Here is a 22,612-nt window from a genome sequence, read left to right on the forward strand (position 1 = left end):
TACACCAAACCGACCACGTCGTATCGCTAAATGACTAACATCTGGAAGCAATTTCCACGTCGTAAAATTCACCGGCTACCTGCTGACCGTGCAAAACTTTCCGCGTTTCGTTAAATATAGAACCGTAACAAAACATTTCCTGTCCGACATCCAGTAGTAACATTAACTTACAAAACAATCAAAATTCCAATTTTAATAACATTTCCTTTATAATCCTATTTAGAAAATGTTTGTCCGTGGACAATAGCCCGAAGAATTTATGTGGAGAACGCCGGAAACTTACCCTTGGGCTTCCTGGTAGCTGAAAAAGTGCAAATAAACGCACCCCGACTCGTACACACAAAAGTACCCATCGGCGGTGCGCAGGAGCATTAAAAAGGAGAAACAGGAAAGAAGGCCGTTGACAAAGAGAGGCGGCAACGAAAGCAGCACCGACAACATATAATCATTAAACAGAAAGAGAAAGAGGAGCACTACCTGGCTGTATTTGCGCGCGGTAGTAACATTATGGAGGGGATGGTTACAGAGAGGGGGCGTGGCAAATGGAACCTCCCAACCAACCAATCAGACAAAGGGGGCGTTATCCTCTGTATAACAATGCCTGGTGTAATACACAGTACAGTGGTTCTCAACTATCCTTGACTCAATTATCTACCTTCTAAACAACTTACAATTGAACAAATATTAAATTTCAAAGTACAATTACTAAATCAACAAAGTAAAAATTATTCTTGAATTAATTATGGGTAATTGAAGGAAGAATATACTTGGATAGTAAGGTAGAATTGTGGTATCTTTCTCATGAAAGCCTTTATAGCGACAAGAATGGGGGGATTTAAGTACCGCCTACGTTAGAAATCATTGACACAGGCGCAACTCGTCAGGTTATGCGACTGCGTTGGTATGACGAAAGCTTTTCCAGGATCGGGAAGAGAGAGAGAAGCGTGAAAAGAGAGACAGAAAAGGAGGTGCGAAACCATGGTGAGAGAAAGATGGAAGAAAGGGTAGCAAGTTGGAGGAACGTTGGTCCACGCTCGGTGGGGAGTCCAGCGTGCACTCTGCATCCAGTTGTATACCTAAATGCGTACGAGCACTGTTTTAATAGTACACACGCGTAGTCCACCCAATGAATTGATCCCGCGAGGTGCGTCCCCCCTCGGATAAAAAGATGTCGCGCCATCTTTGAGGGTGCTCCTGCTTTTCAAAGGCCTAGCGCGCGCATTTTCCATCGTGGACCATCGGACGGCGGGCTAGTTTTTTTTACGAGTTAACCGAACATGCGCGTATTTCGATGGAATACACATTGTCTTCTCTCTAACTCGAGGAATAGAAACAAAATACATTCGAACAATTAACATAAATGGAGGTGTATAACATTTTAACGAACAATTGGTTGTATTCGAATTATTTAGTGTCTTGTAAAACTGTCAGCCTCAGGAAATTATTAAAAAATTGATGTTTCAATCGAATGTTCAAAACGAAATTATTGAAGGGTGCGTTTAAATGATGTGCGCGAAAGTGAAAAATAGTAAAACAGAGAAACTATTGCTCGGTGAACTTTGAGTGCCATCATTGTGGACCATCTCTGTTCTTGATTATTGGAAGACTTTTAACGAGGACGTCACGGTAATTAATGACACTTTTGATATGTGTAATTGTGGATGATAGTGTGTAACGATGTAATTGACAGACTTAATTAAGGTGTAAATGACATTAATGATCGATGGAATTTGGTGGAAGAGCGAAGTGTGTCAAGTACCCGACGGCTTGGTCAAAGTGTTCAACCCATGGGAAGTTCCTGCAACTGAAATCACTTTCGCAACGGGGGTGACTAAGTGGTTCTTTCCCAGTTGAACATCGATGAGATTATGGGATTATCCAAAGGTACGTAAAGTTCTAAGATCGACGAATTTCATATTCCAATTTTCAAATTTCATATACACGTTCCAAGTTTCCCACGAAAAGAATCGAATATCATAGATTTCTCATCGATCTCCTCCGACAGATGATTGCATTTCAATATCTCTGTAGAGATCTTTCAGAAAGAACAACGTGTGAAACTAAAAATAAGGGTGCGTTAAAAGGGAAGAAGTATCTATTAGGCGTGTCGATCGTTCTCGATCATAGAATCTACTATTCAGCTATAGCAATTCGATAGAGATGGTAACAATTTATCTACACAGGTGTAATTTGAATCAATAGATCGGATGCTGGTAAATTGTTCGTCTGGTTGTACGTATCCGAATATTATGTTACAATACCCGCATGATCTTTTATAGAACACCAAAGAAGGACATTCTCACCCCTTTTCTCGAAAACTTCCTTCAGAAACAGCGTACGAATCAAACATAAAATTCAAGTTAAATTATTACCCAAAAGTGTTCTTAACCCGATCTAAAGCAACATCGACTGGCATTTCTAAACGGAGGAAAATACGGAAAAAAGGAAGTAAAACATACGGATCCACAGATTCGTTAAGAATGATATAGAGTCTTAAAAAAAGATTTTCAAAATACTCTGTAGCAGTTGAAGCGAGGGAAAACAGAATTTTGGTGAGATTTACTCTGTCATGACAGCTGTTCGGAGACATAAGTCTTCGAGTTCCGTGGGCCACGGAAGGGTACCGTAGCCAGGACACGGGAAAGGATCACGTTCTAGAACCGGACATTTTCTCTACAAATGACTTTAGGAAACGGCACGCCCCTTCACGGCTGCATCGGCACGTAACACGCGTGTCTGTTTACTTTTTCCAGCTTCGAAAAAAGGAGACCCACCTATGCACGTACCGGTTATCTAGAAATAGGTGGATGTTCATCAATCTTAACCTTCGAATTCCATGGATTTCAACCCCTTTTCTTTTACCTCGAGATTGTTTTCGAAACGACGCGACGGGATACTTAAGTGATTAGGGTTAAACGTCGAACAGGCGTGAAAACCGACACGCGCGGCTGTTACGTGTTAATTTATCGCGTGCATATCGCGTACAGTTTCCGATTCATCGATATAACTACGAAGGTAAACGTGAAGCTGTTTATGTATTGAATACAGTTAGTACTGTTCGAGAGTTTCAAGTTTAACGAGCTACAATGTTAAATATTTCCTAGGTTCTTCTAAAATTAAAAACAAACGGTGGTGAAGTTTTCCTCCACCCCCATCGTCAGCCAAAAGAAACCTTTCTTCGCTGAAATCAATATCTCCCCGTTACTCTAATTATTTAATTTTCTGTATTGACGTTATCAAAAAATAACAAAAGATTATTTGAGAACTAAATAAAATATAGAGACTGAAAGTGTTTATTTTTATCTTTCGATAAAGTCACACTTGGAATTGATTTTGAGAAACTCGAGGGTGAAACAAAACGCATTGACACTTGATATATACTGTTTCAAGTAACTAATAATAGTAAGATTGTAAAGGTTTTCAACGATAATCGTACGAACTGCACGAGTGCATTGCACACAACATCCTGGCACGTGCGTAAACAGCTCTTAGGCAATTCCGACTTTCATTCCACCGACACAATGCATTCAAGAATATTCGTATTTTTTCCAAACAGAACTTCGTAGAAATCTATTTATACCGTATGTTTAAAGCGTGTTGGTTGAATGGGTGGCGTTAATATGTGTATAATAAAAGAGACGAGACTAGTAATTATACAATGGAAAGTGATGATTTTGCATGAGAAAATAAGTTGAAGATCTAAGATACAAAATATGAAGGATGGAAAAAGAGAGAAAATGATTAACTACAGCCTTATCAAAATTGAAATTTCGATCGACTTCATTTTGAGATGTTACGAGCGAGTATAAAATTTTCCATTTGGTTCTAAAACGAAACGAGCTCGAGCCAAAAATTTATTTAGTCTTCCCGCTGGTATCGAAAACAAATCAAATTTGTCGACGTCGTTAAATCACGCTTTGCTCGTTCGACGCCCGGGACCCATACAGCAAATACAGGGGCCCATAAAATCGAGCTGCTACACGAATCACCCCACGTCATCATCGTCGACAAACTTTTACGCCTTCGACTTTTCCCTCTTCTCTTATTCACTTTTCTCCTTTCGAAAATTTACCTCGTTATTTAGCCACTATACTAATCATGGCCAATGTGTACTCACAAAGCTAGTCTTTGTTCTATTCCCTTTTCAAGTTTTCAAAGGGTTCGAAATTTTTTTAAGTACGACTAGGTGAAAATTAGACAAAAAAATATTTCAAATACTATTTGAACACCGTATGTTCCCCATTGAAACGTTTAATCGTTTCTCAATGTTTATGATCAATTACATCACTGGAGAGCAAGTAGTTAAACCGCTGCAATAGTCATACATACCCCTGGTTTCATGTTCAGAAAGGAAACGAAGGCGTGAACTCGGTGATCTTCTTCCAGATGGATTTCCATGGTGTCTGGTAGTGGTCAGGATCAGAGAAGCCGCAAATTGTCCAGCTGTTACACGGTCGCTTTAGTAGCCGGATAGGTGAAAACGACTTAAACGTTTCGACATGTGTAGAAACAGGACATCCGATACTTCCTAGTCAGGACCTCCTACACTGGCTAGTGCTCGTCCGATCAAGATTTATGACTAAACTAGGAGATCATTGCGGTCGTCTCTGGAAAACAACAAGTAAATAAATTTCAATTAATTAATAGCTATAACGAACACGTATTCCAATAAAAACGATTGGCATTTGATTGTTTCCTCGACAATAATATAAAGGATAAGAGAATAAGGTTTCATTGAAGATTCTTGAATCACTGATTCAGCCAAGAAATTGAACAATTTTAAATGAAAGAGACGAACGAGTCAGTTTGAAGCAATGCTCTTTGTTGCAGAAACTCATGCTCGTGCGACATTTCAGGCTTTGTTTCTCTTTCGAATACAAAGTCAAAGACGCCTCCCTTTGACGTGAATTCCGTGCAACCATTCTCGTGCATGTAATTCCCACATGACTAAAAAGGGGCCTGGTAGTGGGGAGATATGTAACACCGAGATCCCGAGTCAAGCTGAGAAGTTTAGTTTTGCTTACGACGACCTTAAGTTCCGTCGCTTCTTGTCCTCTGACCTGGCTCACCGCGGCTCCATGAGATGACATTCGTTCTTCCTTTCCTAAAATCATTCGTGATTTTTAGTCAACGATCGACAGTGTGATAATCGTTCATTGGAAGCTTTGGATATATTACAGCCACCATGAAGAGTGAGTACATTCGTTGTCAACGTTAATTGACAAACCAGAATTTATTTTTTGGAATACGAAGGGATTCATAATTTTCTTGCGATCACTTTCAATAATCTCCTTTAAATTGGCACAGCTCAAAGCTGGCTGCCTCTATATACCTTCAGCTTAGTGAAACAGGAGAGAAATCGTTAAATAAGAACGGTCACGAGGGCCGAAAGAAGGAATAGTAAAAAAGGAGCAAATGGTATCGCGGGTCGTCACGGTACGCAACCCCCATCGGTTCTTATGGCGTTCGGCCAGGCGAGATTCAAAAATTTCGTCAGACCCTTAGCTGGCTTTTGTCATCGTCTCGGTCCGGGCCCAGTTCTTAATTCGCAACGGTGACAACGTCGAATTACGAGCGAGTTTTCGTGCAAATTACCCGACACTTTAGCCGCTTTCTTTCGAAGAAATTCTCTGACGAGCACGTTGTTGTGACACGTAGGTAGAATCTTAGTCGGCGATCGTTTACACTTCATTACACGTGTTATTTTCTGAAGAAAGAATATACAGCCTTTGTGCGAGAGGGAAGCTTACATTGAAAAATGAAATATATTTATATAAGAATTGAGAAATATTTATCGGAAGGTATACCATCTACGTCATTAGTGGTACCAGAAGAATGAAAAAACGAAAATTGTCTGCGACGTCAACGAATGTCGCAAGTATACGCGTTGTTAAAAACAATTAAAATTTTTCAAAATAACGTGATAAAGAAAGATCCAAGAAGAATCGTACCTCCCATCGTTGTTATGCTCACATGGATATTTTTATTGTACATGTAGTGGATGCTTACGGTATATGCAAGTCTGATTACGATGGAGGATGCCTCGTCAGCATAACAGACATCCTTGTTATCGTAGCTTCGTCCAAGGTTACATGGTTGCTGCCTAACCAGAGAATACCGATTTGTTCCTTCTCCCACTTCTTTTATTCTTTATCGTGGACAGATTTTTCATTCGTGAAAGCTTCGACGATTAATCTCTCTCTCTGCTCTATAAATCTCCATAGATTAAGTACTCCTCGATCACGTGCAACGGACGAGCAATTTAAGGGATTTCCTTCGGTAATTGATCTGTAAAAACGTGTGAGCTTTGAATTGAAAAAGTAGGATGGGAGGGAAACGTGTAATTAATCGTCGGATTAAATGGATATTCCCGATCGGAGTAATGGTTTCCACAGTTTTTCTTTTACGTTTCGACGATTTGTAATGTTTCTTTTTGTTTATTAAAGCCAGAATTATTATTCAACGTTTACGTAAATCGCTATACATTCGTCGAAATGATCTCGCGAATTCGCAGAAACACGCGCGAATATATACGACTTCCTTTGACGCGAAACTTCTCCGCGCTTTGATGTACACGCCAGGGTGAGAGGGCAAAAGCGTGGAGGTGATAATAAGCCGTAAAGACTGTGAGACGCATCGGGAATGCGTGAAACGTTTATTCTCTTCAGCTTCGTCGAAGGTCTGCTTGATGTCGAGCACAGGCCAATCATCGAAATGGCAATATTTTAGCGAAATTATTGCACAACCAAGTGTCACCGACACCCTTTCAACAATTTCGAAAAATAACGTCTGCAGGAAGGTTTACAAATATTTGTCGTAAACACTTTCTTCCAGATATCTTCGACTTCTTTTCCTATGATTTGTGTGCTCAATTTATATCTGTCCCTGGGTCATAATTCTCGCGACTGACAGGGTGAGAATTAGGGATATCGAATCATAGGAATCCATAATATTTATGTGTATCTTCTTGAGAAGATTTATCAAAAGATTGCATAAACAATATTGCCATTAAATTTTTATTTTGTTCTTAAAATTTTCAAGTTGTAATGCATCTCAAGAGAAGATTAAAATTATATTTTTATAAAATATTGTTTATGCATCTTTCGACCAAGGCCACAGGTTGACAAAGTTAGCAACCGTGGAACGTAAGGAGAGAAAAAGGAAATAAATGAGGGTCATCCAGAAAAGTAGTGACGTCAAGGAAATCAACGAGCAAGTCGGGTCAGCTGGCTAAAAGCCAAAGTATAAAATAATGTACGTTTTAAATTACGACCTAATAACCTTCTTCGCGATCCTCAAAAGCCTGCGATTATTCGGCAACCATGACCCATCGGTTTCGCGTATTTCTTAATTTTCGACGCGCTTTGATGAGAAAACACGAGGTAGTTTTGCAATAGACGAATCTTAAACTTGTAACAATTGAATCTTTCAATTATTTCTTTCTGAAAAATATTTTCTTTTGAAAATTTCTGGTTACAACGATGCGTCTATGTAGGATGTTACACTTCGCCAGAGTGTGGCGTCATTCAACGCAGTGTACGTGTCCAAGTGGAAAACACAGGCGACACCAATTATCCATTTTTGCACGGAATTATCGCCGTCGACCGAGATAACAGTGACCATACTCGTGTGGTGTACAAATCGTTTACAGAGTGAAGATACTCGAAAAAATACCATCGGACTTGGAATTTTCGCGATGGCCTTGCTCGTTATCACTGGATGCTCGTTAAATCATCAACGAGATCGTAATAATAAAGGGACACTTTCGTTACATCGATGATCGTATGAAAATATTTACTTGTTCTTGATATTGGATGCATTTTTCAACGAGAAACAATGCATATCGCACGTAGAGACATCAGAATCAAGTAACTTTCCAAATTGAAAAGCTCAGCAATCTATTTAAATTCGAAATTTTACTGCTGCCCATAAAAGAATTTAAGTACTTCCATTATCATCTAAAACTTAAAACCTAAATCGCTCCTAACCCCATCAGATACCTAATTGAATTCTTAAGAAGCAAATACCGTCAGTTTCTCCGCAAACCCATCGTACCTTTATCTAAAAAAAATAAAAGAATCTACCGTCTTTGGTAGTCGACCGGGACGTTCACATCTATTTCCCTCCCTTTGGTCCCGGGATGACATTGCGTACACTGGGTGGCCATTTTAAAGGTACGCCTGGACGATCAGTCACACTTAACGTCAGTACTGAAGTGACTTAGTTTAGGGCTGTTTAAGGGCGGGTTGTTCGCGGATGAAAAGCTAGGGTCCTCGCCCATTCGTGAGCGACGGTGGTGCGGGGGTCGTTTCTACCCTCCCTGTCTTCTCTCGAGGCAGCGACTAACAATGCCAACGAGAAGGGGCGAGCAACCTTCTCTCTCGTCCTTTTCAGCGAAAGTACTACGAAACTATATCACACACGAGCACGCGGAATGGTTTCGGTTTGAAAAATGTACGAAAGCGTGTGGTTGTTCGTTGGTTTACCCTGTTAACAAGGGATCCTTCTCTTGCTTCTGACGTTTCATCTTTGAGTCAGGCTGTTTTTTTCGCTGTAAGAACCACGAGGGGACGGATTGTCGTTACGCTAATTGTTACTCGCCCGACAAAATACCCCCGTTTTGCTACCCCATCGAGACGAAACGTTTCTTTCTTCCTTCGTGAAAACGCGGAAGCCGACTTTACGCGCTCGTACAATTTGCACGAACTAACGAGCACCCTATTCAAATTATTTGAAATTTAATGGGAAATTTAATCTGATATTTCGTATCGAAAGGATCGATGGATCCTCGCTGGCGTCATCCACGATTCATAAATTCGAAACTCTGTTTAGACGCCCAAATCGCGACGATGAAACGCGACACGCAGCCTGGTAAATTCCTGAGTTACAACCAAACAGTTCAATATCGTCTTACGGTGGTCCGAACTTACTAAACGAACAACACAATTTATGTACCTCCTTCCTTTCTTCTCGAAGCCTTTTTATTTCTTAACCGTTTGAGTGCCACGTGTCTTTGCTGTTTTCCTGTCCAAAAGTGCCAAGGAGCGCTATTGCGCTGTTTTCAGATTTATACAGTAGCTGTAATTGTTTCAATTCATTGTTGTTCTGCCATCTTTCTGAGCGTAAGTACAGATTTATCAGCGTCTGGGTTGCGTCATATAATATAAGAATATAATTTAAATATTTTATTATTAAATATTTTAAACCAAGCGTGTCGCGGTTATCGGTTTCGCAGCCTGGAGCGCTGGCACTGTTTGAGAGACAGAGGAGAAGCGCAAAATCGCTCCGTGGCACTCAAACGGTTAAACATCGAACCCTGGATCAATGGTAAAGAAAATTTAGAAAATGTATGAAACCATAGTCCATCGTCTAATACCAGTAGCACGATGATAAACACAGTTTCAAACGCGCTACCATGTTTCTTTTAAATAAACGCTCAGTTAACGCGATGTGATCAGCGCCGAGAAATCCGAGGTGACCGAGCCTCGAAGGGTGACGAGGGAGCCAAGTATAAGATTACCGGCTATATGCATTCTGGCTGTTGTTTATTAGGTTCGCTAACAACATTGTAAGTAAGTGGAGTAAGCCACGGACGGGGGTGAAACGGGGTCCCACGGCGGTGTCACGGGGGCCACGTGTTGTACCGTCTACGTATCCAAGCTGGATGTCTGCGAACGGAGCACAGACCCGTACCCCAAGATTATACGTGGTCAGCTAAATGTAAGAGAAACATGGCTCGTAGTGCAATTTAAACGCGCCGTGATTCCGAGTATCGACGGCTCCACGTGGAATTGCTTCACGCGCTTGAAAACAAGAGATCGACGCCCTTATGGTCGCGCCATTAGGTCATGGCTTTTCTTACGATCATTTCTACTACGGATGGAAGTATTATTTTCTTATTTTTATCGTTTATAATATAATTACTACGTTTCCATAATTTCAATAAAATTACGCGACGAAGTTAGTGGCACGTGTATCTTTGTAACGATATTCATAGAGGGAACGAGGAACGTATCTCGTTCGAGCAGCCGGGATTAATATCGAGTGTACCCTATAGTTTTTGAGCAAATATGCAAGATCCGTGCACACGTCGAATAGTGACAGAGATAATATTTGTTGAGATTTACACGCGTGCCGTACCAACGATATTTTCATATAGGTAACACCTCCTGTGTCTTCTACGATCGAGCGTGCACTGAGCCTCATCGAATCTGTTGCGGCGTGTGACTCCACACATGCTCGCGCCGGGGGGCCGAATGACGAAGGGGGTATAAACACGCGCTCCTGTACCATGCGTTTACACGCTTTGCACATATCGAACAATCTTCGAGATGAAAATAAATTTACAACGTTTCGAATATTTATTAAACGCGATACTGATTAAATTTGTATTCGATAAATAAATTTAAAGGGTAAAATGTTTTATAAAATAATCCTGATAAGTTGTACAGACAATAAATCACGATTTGTTTGGATATTTTTATCAGGAATTGATTCGAAGACGTCTTCGAACAGTGTAGCAAACAACAAATTGAATTTGCCGACGCCGAGGAAAGGTTTCGGGGATGAAATCTGGCCAATTCTGTTTGTTCTTTTAGCGAAATGGATTCGAGCGTTATATTTTCGGTATAAACAACATGATTTATGCTTGGACACGCAGTATGCTAATAATTTAGGCTATAGTAGCGTTACGTCATTGTAGGATCGTTTTGGAACAAGAGTTGGGTCAGAACGAGTCTGATATGCGAGTCTTTAAATATAATCTCGTTCTACTGTAAATCCTAACAAAATTTGTATTACGTAACTCTTGTCAGGTTTAATTAACGCGTTATTATATAAACAATTCACAAAACATTCCTCGTCAACAAAATTCAAAGGATAAATAATACGTCAATACTTTTGTTAAACAAAGAAACATTTCTGAAACCTCGAATTCTCCACGTTTTCATATGTAAAATCAATCCCCCGACAAAATCTTTCTCCATTTCTATTATTTCCTTGAAACTTCCGAAAAGAAAAAGTTTCACAGAAGTATCACGTGAAAAGATCTAAGAAAACAGGAATCTCAGAATCGTGACACTTGAATGCAATCCGTATCCATAGAATTAATGATCCCGGGAGTTCCTTTGTACCAAGAAACCAGCGGAATCGATTCCTCGCCATCTGGATCGTGTCCAGGAGCGCGATACTGGGTCATAGCGTGAATTTAGCATCGTGGAACGATCACGGTGTCCTCGCCATGGGACAAACGTACACGCCTTGGTTTCGGTCGTTCGTGACCGTCTCAATGCATTCCCGATGGCGCGCGAGCCTGCAACTCTGCCACGGCTTAACGTCCGTTCACCTACATTTTCGTCGTCGCAACGCATAACCAACCCCCTCGTGGCTTTTTCAGTTACACCCCCGCTGCAGCTAAGAACGCCGCCTGCGTGCCCGACGAAAAGACAAGGGGGCTGGTACGCGCGCGATTCATCATCCCCCTTCGGGCAACGGAGAAAATCCATTCACCGGTCCCGCAGACACGACAGGCCGAGTGTGATCGCGCATTTTAACAGTTCCGAAACAGGGCTGACTTTCCTCCTCGTTGCTCTAGGTCGAGCAACGATAAGATTTACTATGGCGTTCATGAATATCAGGGTACCACAATGGTACTGGGTTCGTGGTTACCATTTTTCAGAAATGGTTGAAGCGAATTTATCGCAGACTGAGACTTAATTTTAGAAATTTTTGATAAATATTTTCTATAACTCAACGATCCTAAACGACACATTTCTAACTTGCCCATCGTTTTTCCCAACATCTGGATAATTCTGACCAAGTTAAGGTGGCCATCAAATAAACTTCTCTGTCTGTGGGTTCCGAACCGTTATATCGCGTCTTAGCCCTCGGCAAAGGTGCGAGGGTGAGGAGGTACGGGGAAGGAGAAACACATGTTTCGTATTAGATCTTTTCTACCTGTCGACCCGAGCCAGGGCGCATAGAAAGTGTTTAACGAAGAATACCACGTCGAAGGTAACGCTGCGAGAAGAAGAAACACGTGTTGCCAAAGGTCGTGGACATTGTCCTGTAGGGAACCGTGGCAGGTTCCTGCCGGAACATATTGGCAACACATGTTTCCAATTTCAGGATGCACTTTGCTCCTGGCAAAAAGGTGCATAGTAAGGTGGTTATACAGCCTGGTCATAAAAGCCAGGTTCCAACCTGTCATTCATCGAGTTTTCAGGCTTTACACCCGGCTGAAATTTGCACACGTGAGACGAGAATTTTGGATCAGTGTTTTAGGGGACACTGATTCAACCCCCTGTACAATCTCAGAAGATCAGACGCTTCGTTTAGCATTGTTAGATGGACTCTGTATTTACAATTTAAAGAGCTAATTAGACTTTGAAATAAATCTTGTTACGTAATGAAAACAATCTCTTCAATAATTACCATTCCATCCCGTTTCCTTTCCGAATACAAGATTTCGAGGATTGGAGTTCCTGAAATTCTCAGGATTCAAGAGTATTGCCGTAGCCGGGCTCGGTGGTAAACTATGGTAGGGGAAGTTATAGGTATCCTATGGTGCCTCGTCAAGGGAACAGTACGGCCACCAGCAATCGCCTTTGCTTTCGATTTCGCCACCCGTCGTTTCGCTTCTATACGACCGTCATTCGAATCACTTGGGGCTTTCCCGGCAACCTTTGCGACTCCGACCACCAGCTACGTCCATCTCGTTCATCCTTAAACCGTCCCTCTCTTTTCCGTCCGTAGATGGTTCTACGGTTCCTCTTTCAATCGTGTTCGTCCCTCTCTCTTCGGAACGCAGACAGAGAAGTTTTCACGTGCGTGTACCAGAGGGGTCTTTCGACTGACCCTGCTCCAAGGGTGGAGCTTAAAATAAGGGTGGTACCTCACGGCTTACCTACCCCATCGAGAAACAGCATTGGGGATGAGATGGAAGCGAAGGAGGAGAGATATGCGAACGATGAGAAAGAGAGGAGCAAAAGCGACACGAGGTCCTATCCGAGAGCCGAACAACTCGGTGTTAGTCGTAATTTAAGTGCAAACGACATCGGTCGTTTCGTGTCCTCAAGGTCGTGACAGGAATCGAAATCTCTGGATCAGAGAATTTTTTTTCAATTTCTCCGGAAGTTAGGATCGTCTGGACCGAATCCGTTTACCGTATCTGTATGGAATTGAGGGAAAGTGTTGGAAGAAATTTTCGGAGGAATTTTCTTATTAATCAGAACACGTGGTCCGTGGAATGTGGTGAGGAGAAGTTAGTGTCTTCGATGTGTCCAAGTGTCACCAATGAATTTCTATGATAGTGAACGTACGTCGGGGTTATTTAGTAGAGTGCGTCCCTCGAGGAGGTGGTAGAAGATGGCGCCTACTGTTGAGAGTCATGGTCGACGTATCATCTTAGAAAGTGATCCATACGTTGGTAGTTGGAGACGGAAACAAGCTCAGAAAGGTATTATTGTTACTTGGCAATTTATCCAAATGGACATTATCATTATTTATTATTTTTCCTTCGACTATTCAAATTTTTGTCAATTCATGTTCATGGGATATCCATGGCTCAGCAACGTGCGTCTGTACAGATTTTATTTCATTGACGACAACAACAGGATATTTATTTCATTCGCTCGTCAAATGCGTTGATTGGAGTTTTAATTGTTTTTGAATTTCATTTATTAATGGAACACAATTTGGCCGATCTTGAATTCGTATCGGGTCGGTTACGTGATCAGCTTCGATTGTTCTTTATTAGAATACAAAAATTCATATGTAGTTATTTTTACTAAATTTTAAGCTTCAAGTTGAGTGCTATTTCACAGCACTTTTCATAATTCACTTATTAATATTTATTAGCAAACAATTGGAATTATTGTTTCGAGAAGACCAATTGTACCTTCAATTTACTTAAACTCTTTACACCAGCATTTTCTTGCACCAGTTCGTTCCGCGATTGCGAAACCGAAGAAACTTTCACGGTTTCCTTTGAATCTCGTGGCAAACAAACGATTGCTGAACGTATATTCTGAGAACATAGAAAATACATACTACCGAGATATTTTCACGGTGTTGCGAGTGTTAACTTCTCTATGGCGTTTCTAGGTACCGCAGCAATACACCCGCTCTCTTTATCTTCGAGCGGTACCAATTAAAATGAAAAAATCCAACAAAACACCAAGTTAAAGTTATCCAGAAAATTCTTCTTCTTTTCTTAGTCTCCTTTTCCTTTATCGCGATTTTTTCTAAGAAAGCCTACTATGTTAGGTACTGTACAGTTGAAGATATTGTTACGGTGCCGCACGATTGGCGAGCGAAACGACGAAGCAGGAAGTAAAAAAAATACATTATTCAAGCGAATTTCCATTCGTGAGAAGTCTCGGTAGATGGGTAGCTACGTCGTTAGGTTGCTCTCTTGCCGGCGTTTTAATGACGGTTTGCTCCCTTTGCTTTCGGTTCTTATAACGAGCAGCTTCGCCGTCGTTATGGCTTTCCCGGTGTTTCATTCTTCGACGAGCTGGACGAAACTTCCGACCACCCATCGATCGCGATATTAGCGATATTATTTGTTGAATTTATTCTATCTGTTTCTGACAACATTTCTTCTGATCTTTGTTTCCAGGTAACAATTCTTCTCCGGATACTTTGGACCTGAGCTCCCACAATCATCATCTGAACTCGATCAACAATTCAATCGCTAGCACGTCCGGCCCACAGGAAGTAATGAAGGAAAGAAGCAAAGACGCGGCGCGTAAGCGTCGCATCAGCGAGAATCAAGAATTTTTGAAGCTTGCGAAGTTATTACCTTTGCCCACCGCCCTCACCGCCCAATTGGATAAGGCCAGTGTCATTCGAGTGACGACCAGTTACTTGAAGATGCGAGCATTGTTTCCACATGGTATTGTATGAATTACTCTCGATTTCATCCCTTCAGAAATCATAGAAATCGTAGAAAATTCGATATCAACCAAGAGCTCTCGAGTAGCGTTTAATAATTAGCAACCCTTGAAATGCGGGGAGGCAAAGAAATCGATTAGTATTTGTCTGAGCGAATGGTTGACGATACACCACGTGCCCGGTAATAAATTTCACTTAGCGGTAAACGGATGAAACGGTATATTCTTTGTTAATTCAGCCACCGGACACTTACGTGCAAAGGGCAAATAGTATCGGATGAGATGGATGTGATTGCGCACTTAATGCATTGTTAGCCCCCGGTGCTTTGTAAGCAAAGCATGGGGGCTGTTATAGTGTTACAATGGCTTCCTACCTCCCTCGTTTCTACACCCTTCCGTCGTTCTTACGACATCGGTGAATTGAATTTCAAGTGGCTACATCCCTCTAGAATCCGCTCGCGTCTTTATTCTTCGAAAAAAAAAAAGAAAAGAAAAAAAGAATGAAAGGAAAGTGAAAAAGACACGTTGCTCGATGTAGCACGCTTTAAGGGTGTTTCTTTTCTCGCTAGCATGGAAAATTAGCCGGGGGAACAGGTAAACGAGGGTGAAATTCTGTTAAGGGGTTGATTAAACCCAACAAAGATTTAAAAAAGAATATCATTCAATGGATAAGATTTTAATTGCAATTATTTTTTATATACTTCTTTGTTTCTTGAATTATTCAAATTTCACGATTTTTTAATCGTATCTACTAAAAAATATTTGGTAGATTATTAATTAATTATTTCATCAAATCTACGATTAACTGGGTCGTTTATGAACGTTATATCTGATCATATTTAACGAAACAGTGTATCGTCGACGAGATGGCAATAATCAAGCCATTTTCCACGAAATTCCACACGGATGCAGAAAACTCCCCTGCAGCTGCACCCGTGGCACACGCGTGCAAATGTATTGTAATTAATGCGCAGACACGAAATACTTGGCTATAGGCTTAGTTACAGGTCGAGTAGGAAACGTCGCTAGAAACATGTATATCGGATCATCGGGATAAGGAGGTGACATATCGTAATATGTGCCACGTCTTTAAACGAGATGTCTTTCTTTCAGCGCTCAAAATTTAGCAAAATCAAACGAAGAAAATTTTCAAATAAACAGAGTAGATCCGTGAATAAATTTTCCACTGATGTTTTAGAGTGGTCTTTCAGAAAATTGGTTCGTTGCATCTAGCAAAAATATCTGAAGGTGGTGAAATGATTTTTCAGGGCTTGGAGACGAATGGGGTGCTTCGCAGCCAGCCAACATCTCCCTGCAAATCGCCCTCAAGGAGGTGACTAGTTATATTTTACAAGTAAGCACTCATCGTTCTCTGTGTCGCGCCTTACAAATTGATCTTACATCCTGCACGCGTTGTCGGATAAACAACGTTAAACTTAAGTCTCAGTGGTTCCATTATGATTCTCCGTTCAGATGAAAATTTTGTTTAATTGAAAGACAAAAAGGCGCGATCAGAAATGGAAAACTATTTCTTCTATTGGAAGAAGACTTAACTGTAGAATGGCAGACTTGGGTCAATTTTAACCTCGACTTTTTAAAATGTACGAAAATTCTAATTGAAAATAAAAATCCTCCTTTCAGGCTCTCGAAGGTTTCGTGTTCGTTTTGGCACCCGACGGCAAAATCATATACATAAGCGAAACAGCTAGCGTGCACTTAGGAATGGCACAGGTCAGAAACTGATTAGATAATGAATTAATTTTCCTTGAAAATCATCAATTCTATCGAAAGTGTTGATGAATATAGGTGGACCTAACAGGGAACAGCATCTTCGAGTATATCTACGACCACGACCACGACGAGATGTTGTCGGTTTTAAATTTACCACAAAGTCCAGCGGACCTTGCTGGTTTCACTTTTCCACCTCCAAATTCGCGAGGTGAAATCGAGCTGGAACGTATGTTCATTTTGAGAATGAAATGCAACTTGGCGAAAAGGAACGCGGGTCTGGTCACGGAAGGATACAAGGTAATGATATTAAATTTATATAAAACATAAATATTCTTCGAAGAGAAAACAATTATCTAGATAACACGAACGTAATGGTTCGTTAAAACTAGAAAAGATACGGCGATTAAGAGTTTATTGGCTCTGGTAAATCGCGCAATATTCGCGGCAAACAAACGTTGATCGAGGGCACGGTATAACCGAGCCTCGGAGGATCGTCGATTAGCATAAAGCCTAGGTTGCTTGCACAGGAAATCATAAAACGTATAAAAATTCAAATGCTAAATAAGAGATAAGAAGTGGCGAGCTAAGTAGGGACGGTATTGTCCTGGTCACGCGCTAGTCGAAAAGAAAACTACCACCAGGTAGTGATGCGCACTGTACTTGGCTGCATCCGTTTTGGTGCAACAAAAACAACGCGTTTCATATCTGGAATAATTGATTTATTGTTTAATTATAAATATAATTTTTTCAGCAATCACTTTTTCAATATAAAAAAATATATAAATAATAATTTCATACTAATCCCTCCGGCACAAGGTGCACCATTATTCACGGATTACCTAAACGACTATCGTCGATCCGATCAACGATTGCTTCTCCCGCTCGACGATCATTAATATCACCACCGTTTCACCTAAATTCGGAAAGTTACCCTAATATTTTAGCGGATCGATGGATGTTCGCCAAATGTTCGACATATGCTCGGGCAATAACGATGCCGAACGTCGATCTACTTAAGGTCGTAAAGGGTAACACGGGTACGGCAAAGGGACCTGCGACACTTTGCACTTGCCGAGGCAAAAGGAGACAGCCCTCGAGAAGGAAAATGTTTGGCAAATAGCTCGTTCAAGCCCGCGGTGCTATGATGACCGTGGCTCTCGACGAAATCGCACACAGAAGACCCCAATAGGCGTTGAGCAAAGTCATGAATGCAACCCCTGTTAGCTGTTAGCCGTGAGGAGAGGGGGAGGATCCGGGGATAGAAGGCAGCTTTTTGTATGGCACTTAAACGCACAAAGAACGAACCGTAGTTGGCTCGACTTTGTCGAAGGTGCGAGCACGCGTTTGTCGGATTTACATTACACGGATGAATAGTCAGGAAACGAATATTAGATATTTATATTTTTTTTATAAATTACATTTAATTTAAATTACTGAATTCTAAATTATATCAAAATTACATAAAAATTAGGGTATGTCAATTAAGTGACGTACCCTCCAAAACGACCGATCGAACGAAGCCCATTTTCAGAATGAAATCGAGCGTATCCGTGCAGTTGAAATTAATTTTCTTTCGTCGAGTTTCACGGCACCCTCGTGTCCCCATACTCGGGCGCGAATGCAACGGAATTGCATACGGGATAAGAGACGCAACGCGGGCATACGAACAAGCCTATTTGCTTCACAAATCCGTGCTGCACTCGAGACGCGAGTAGCGCGACGCTGAACGAGGCTTTTTTTCTCCCGTTTCCATCGGCCATTTAATTAAAAAGGAATTGTTAATTTGCCGGGAACAGCGTCAGAATTCACCGGGGATGTTGCTTCGAGTGTCGCACTTACGCTCTATCAGCATTCCCTGAATACCATTAAGAATAATCACGTGCACATGTGTAACTAACGATAAGTCAAGTGTCCATCGCTCTTAATTACGACTTTCCGTTTGAAATCCCGACTTTAACTTTTAATCAACCTCGATCTCTTCAAGTTAATTAGAAAACTAATTAAACATCAGAAAAAAAAAAAAAAAAAAATTGGATCAATCTTATCTGTTACAGGTGATACACTGTTCCGGTTACTTAAGGTGTATCGTAGACGGTCCTGTGGGATCGGAATACGAAGATGGTACCGGACGTTGTATTCGAATAATCGGTTTATTAGCCGTGGGTCATTCTCTACCCGGACGTTCCCTAACAGAGATCAAATTGTACCAGAACATGTTCATGTTTCGTGCATCGATGGATATGAAGCTGATATTCGTCGACGCAAGGTAAGAATTTATTTTTCAAAATCAATAATTAAGTTCCGAGAGATAAATGGCAACGAGTGGTCAGGTTTCGAAAGACACCCAATGAATCACGTTTATTTGTCTCGATCAAATATGGAGAATGGAAAGAGAGTAAGGGCGAAAGTCGACGAAACCACGTGAGATTATTTCTGTCGTTGTATAATTACGAGGCGGTGTTGAATTGCTCCGTCGATATTTCGACGCCAGGACGAGAAAAGGGTCCCAGTCGCCGGCCATTAAAATCAGTTTCGTGTTACCGGTAGACATTTTTTTCCCTTTCCTTTCTTCCTTCGTTTTTTGTTTCTTTCTTTCTTTCTTTTTTTCGTTTTTATTCGCGTCGAATAAATATCCAGCGTGGACAGGGCTGTATCATGGACAGGCTGGGAAACCAACACGTGGGTGAAGTATAAATAGGGGGTTGCGCGATGGAACGCGGGATGAAATTTTATACCAGCCGGGAAAATCGATTTCACGCCAACTGACGGTTATGTAAACCTCGAATCCGGGCTGCTTTAAATCCCAGCGGAAAATAAATACGCTGTTTTGGAGGATATTTGTAGCGGTAACGAACGGTAGATTTTAACGCTTCGCGTTCTGTTTGGTATGTTGCAGCGTGTCGCAGTTGACCGGTTATAATCCACCGGATTTGATCGAGAAGACGCTCTATCATTATGTGCACGGAGGGGAGATGTGGACGTTGAAACATGCCCATCAATTGTGTAAGTATAAACGAATAATTTTCGTTTACTTCAAATTGATAAAAAAGGGGTGGAAAAATATTCGAATCTAAAATGATAATTAAAAAGATCGCATCGAATTAATTTCCACACCTAAGATTTTAAAAAGAAGAACAAGTATTTCTTCTAAGAGCAAGATAGGCCTTATTTCCTGTGAGCCGAAAAGCGGTGTCGAAGGCGTCGACGTGGTATCAGAGGTGCTCGAAGAAGAGGCTCTCTTGCAAGGCCAAAAGCAGCTGACGCTGCTTAACTCGGCGACGCCCTCGCTGGCGAAATATCCTTTGATCTTTCCTTTCTCTCCATCCACCAACTTTCCTGAAGAACCACCACCACCACCAACTATAACGGCATTTCCCTTTTTTCCTCTCTCCGTGAATTTTTTTTTTTTTTTTTTTTTTCCCCACCCCTTCTTCGCGCGTCGCCACGTTAAAGTCTAAGTATATGCACACGTAGGTACATACAGGGTGTACATTATTGATTGAACAATGGCGCTATGAGCCGAGGAAAAGAGAAGCTGTGGCGCGTATACGTTCTCTGTCCGCGTGTAGACGTTGGTGTGAGGGTGAAACGAAAGGAGGGAGAGAGAGAAAGAGGGTGGTAGAAGAGGAGGAGGCTGTTACTGCTATCACTGTTTGAACAGACTCGCAGTTTCACCAGCGCGACTCGAAGGGAGCCTGACATAATGCCACTAATGTCTGCGCCTGCGGATTGCGCGATCGACGTGATGCTGAAAAAATCTTTGAGAAAAGAATAAGCCTTTTTCAAATCTCTAGACAAATCATTTTAGATGTCACAAACCATATTCTGAAGGAATAATTACTATAATTTATTAAAAAATCATCACTTTTCTGTTCGCAGTATTGCGCAAGGGCCAAGTGATAACCGGCTACTACAGGTTCTTAACAAAATGCGGAGGATGGGTCTGGATGCAATCGTACGTCACGATCGTCCATAACTCGAGAAGTTCTAGACCTCATTGTATAGTATCAGTGAATTACGTGCTATCGAAACCGGAGTACACCGATTTGGTATTGAACTACGAACAAAAATCCTATCGTTCGAACCTGAGCGATCCACCAAGCGCCCCTATGCTCACGCCCACCACCAGCGGAAGCACAAACGATCTAGACAACCGCAGCCCCAGTTCACCGGCCTTTCGGAACAGATCAAAAGAATCGCTGGACAACGATTATGCGAACGGCAACGCGTACCCCAGTCCAGAGTACGTTGATCTGACTAATCACAGTCATTATCTGTCGCCTCCTTATCAGGCGCCGACCGTGAACAGCAGCCCTCACGAGGACAACTCCAATTACAATTCTGATTGGTTTTATCAATACGGAGGTAAGGATGTTCTACAAGCAACACGTATTAACCAGATACCCTGGATAAATTATTAGGGTATCGTTACAATCGTTCAAGAACCGTGTCGTTCCAGGGCAACTGGTTCATACGTTTTGCCACGACCCCAAAAACTTCAAAAGAAACTCAGAAGTTTCAGAGGTTTCAGATTAAAAGAAGACAACGTTTATTCCAGATATGCATCAAGAGCCGCTCACCTCGGTGCCTCAGCAGGAGTCCCAGCATCCTCATCCGTTGCACCATGCCAACTCGCCGTCGAACCTGCAACAACATAGTCCTCAAAATGCTCAACAAAAGCACCAACATTCTCCTCACCTATTGGACCATCCAACGCCTCCGGCGAGTCTCCCCCAGCCTCAACCGCAGCCGCAGCAACAGCAACAGCACAGTCCCCAAAGTAGTCAACAAAATAGACCATACTCGACTTCCTCCAGTTCCTGCTGCAGCACAGACGCCATGGACGCCCATCTACCCAGTCCGTTGAGCCTCTACTCTCTGCCACCTGGTTATCATCCTTACTACCATCACTACATGCCCGATTCTGCGCCCCCGAATCTGAACGAGGTCGGTGGTGTGATCATGTACCCTAATTGTGGGTCGAACAACGATGGTCCCAATGCTGCAGCGAACACAAACGCCACTGGTAACGCGCAATCCTACGAATCCACCTATCAGCCACACTCGAGTCACTATAATTCAAACAACAATCCTGTGAAACATTCTTACCATCATCTAGAACCTACGGCAGCAGGTTACACCAGTGTGATCGTGGACTCCCAACAGTACAGCCCCAGCTCGGTACAGGACCTGATCCACTATCAGCATCATTACGAAGCACATCATCAGTTCGTTCACTGACACCAACTAGATGTGCCCTGCGTATAGCACGTCGATGGTGATTGCGACCGTGAATCGTGCTATTGTGACCCGTCTAGTGATCACGATCGCCGCCCTGCGGATAGTGATTGTGAATTGAGAGACTCGAATGATCAGGGTACGGACATTGAGCTGGTACCGATTATACGCTCGACGAGGAGGATGGTGCACACGGATAGAGTCACTAGGTGAGTGCCAACGATCCGGATTTCTGTGACGTTCATGAAAATCTTCTTCTATCTTGGAGAAGACGTTGAAACGATTATAGTCGGTTGAAGATTGGCTATCGAAGGGCTGTTGAAAGTAGACCATTGTAAGATTAGGTTCGTTTTATCTTACTGGAACTATAACAACATCAAAAGTGAGCTTTTGTTTAAGGAGCGTACAATCATTGTTAAATCGATCGTTCACACGATCAGAAACTTTGTGTACAAATTTTCATACAGAAATTGATTACAGTGCCGTGGGTGAACACGAGTGCAGAGTAACGATTTAATTAAGATAGAGGGCAGCGATCGTTAAATACTGCCAAACGTACGCAGTTCTGCGATAATAGATGTACTTAACAAAATAGTAAACGTTTAAGAATTTACGTAAGGATCTAGATGAATGGAAGATTTACCTTAGTATTCGATGATCACTGGATCTGTTGCTTCTATTTTATTCACATATCAAAATACTTCAATTTCAAAGGAGCTAGATACCCAGAATTTAAGCTTGAAGATCCA

General features: G+C 41.8%; 1 protein-coding gene across 3 annotated transcripts; it reads left to right on the plus strand.

Moving 5' to 3' along the window:
* The first annotated feature begins 1,105 nt into the window (after nt 1–1,105).
* On the plus strand, nt 1,106–21,866 carry sim (bHLH transcription factor single-minded). Of its 3 annotated transcripts, none has more exons than XM_034316382.2 (9): nt 1,106–1,884; nt 14,621–14,896; nt 16,163–16,248; nt 16,536–16,625; nt 16,701–16,922; nt 18,680–18,891; nt 19,522–19,628; nt 20,505–20,990; nt 21,184–21,866. In XM_034316382.2, the coding sequence occupies exons 1-9, from the start codon at nt 1,869–1,871 to the stop codon at nt 21,864–21,866; spliced, it is 2,178 nt and encodes a 725-aa protein (XP_034172273.1). In that variant the 5' UTR covers nt 1,106–1,868. The 3 variants fall into 3 exon arrangements, with proteins under 3 accessions (XP_034172273.1, XP_034172274.1, XP_034172272.1); XM_034316383.2 differs by lacking the exon at nt 1,106–1,884 and adding an exon at nt 5,053–5,192; XM_034316381.2 differs by lacking the exon at nt 1,106–1,884 and adding an exon at nt 12,662–13,456.
* Nucleotides 21,867–22,612: the final 746 nt, after the last annotated feature.

The sequence above is a fragment of the Osmia lignaria genome, chromosome 16 (assembly GCF_051020975.1).
Source record: "Osmia lignaria lignaria isolate PbOS001 chromosome 16, iyOsmLign1, whole genome shotgun sequence".
Taxonomy (NCBI): Eukaryota; Metazoa; Arthropoda; class Insecta; order Hymenoptera; family Megachilidae; genus Osmia; species Osmia lignaria.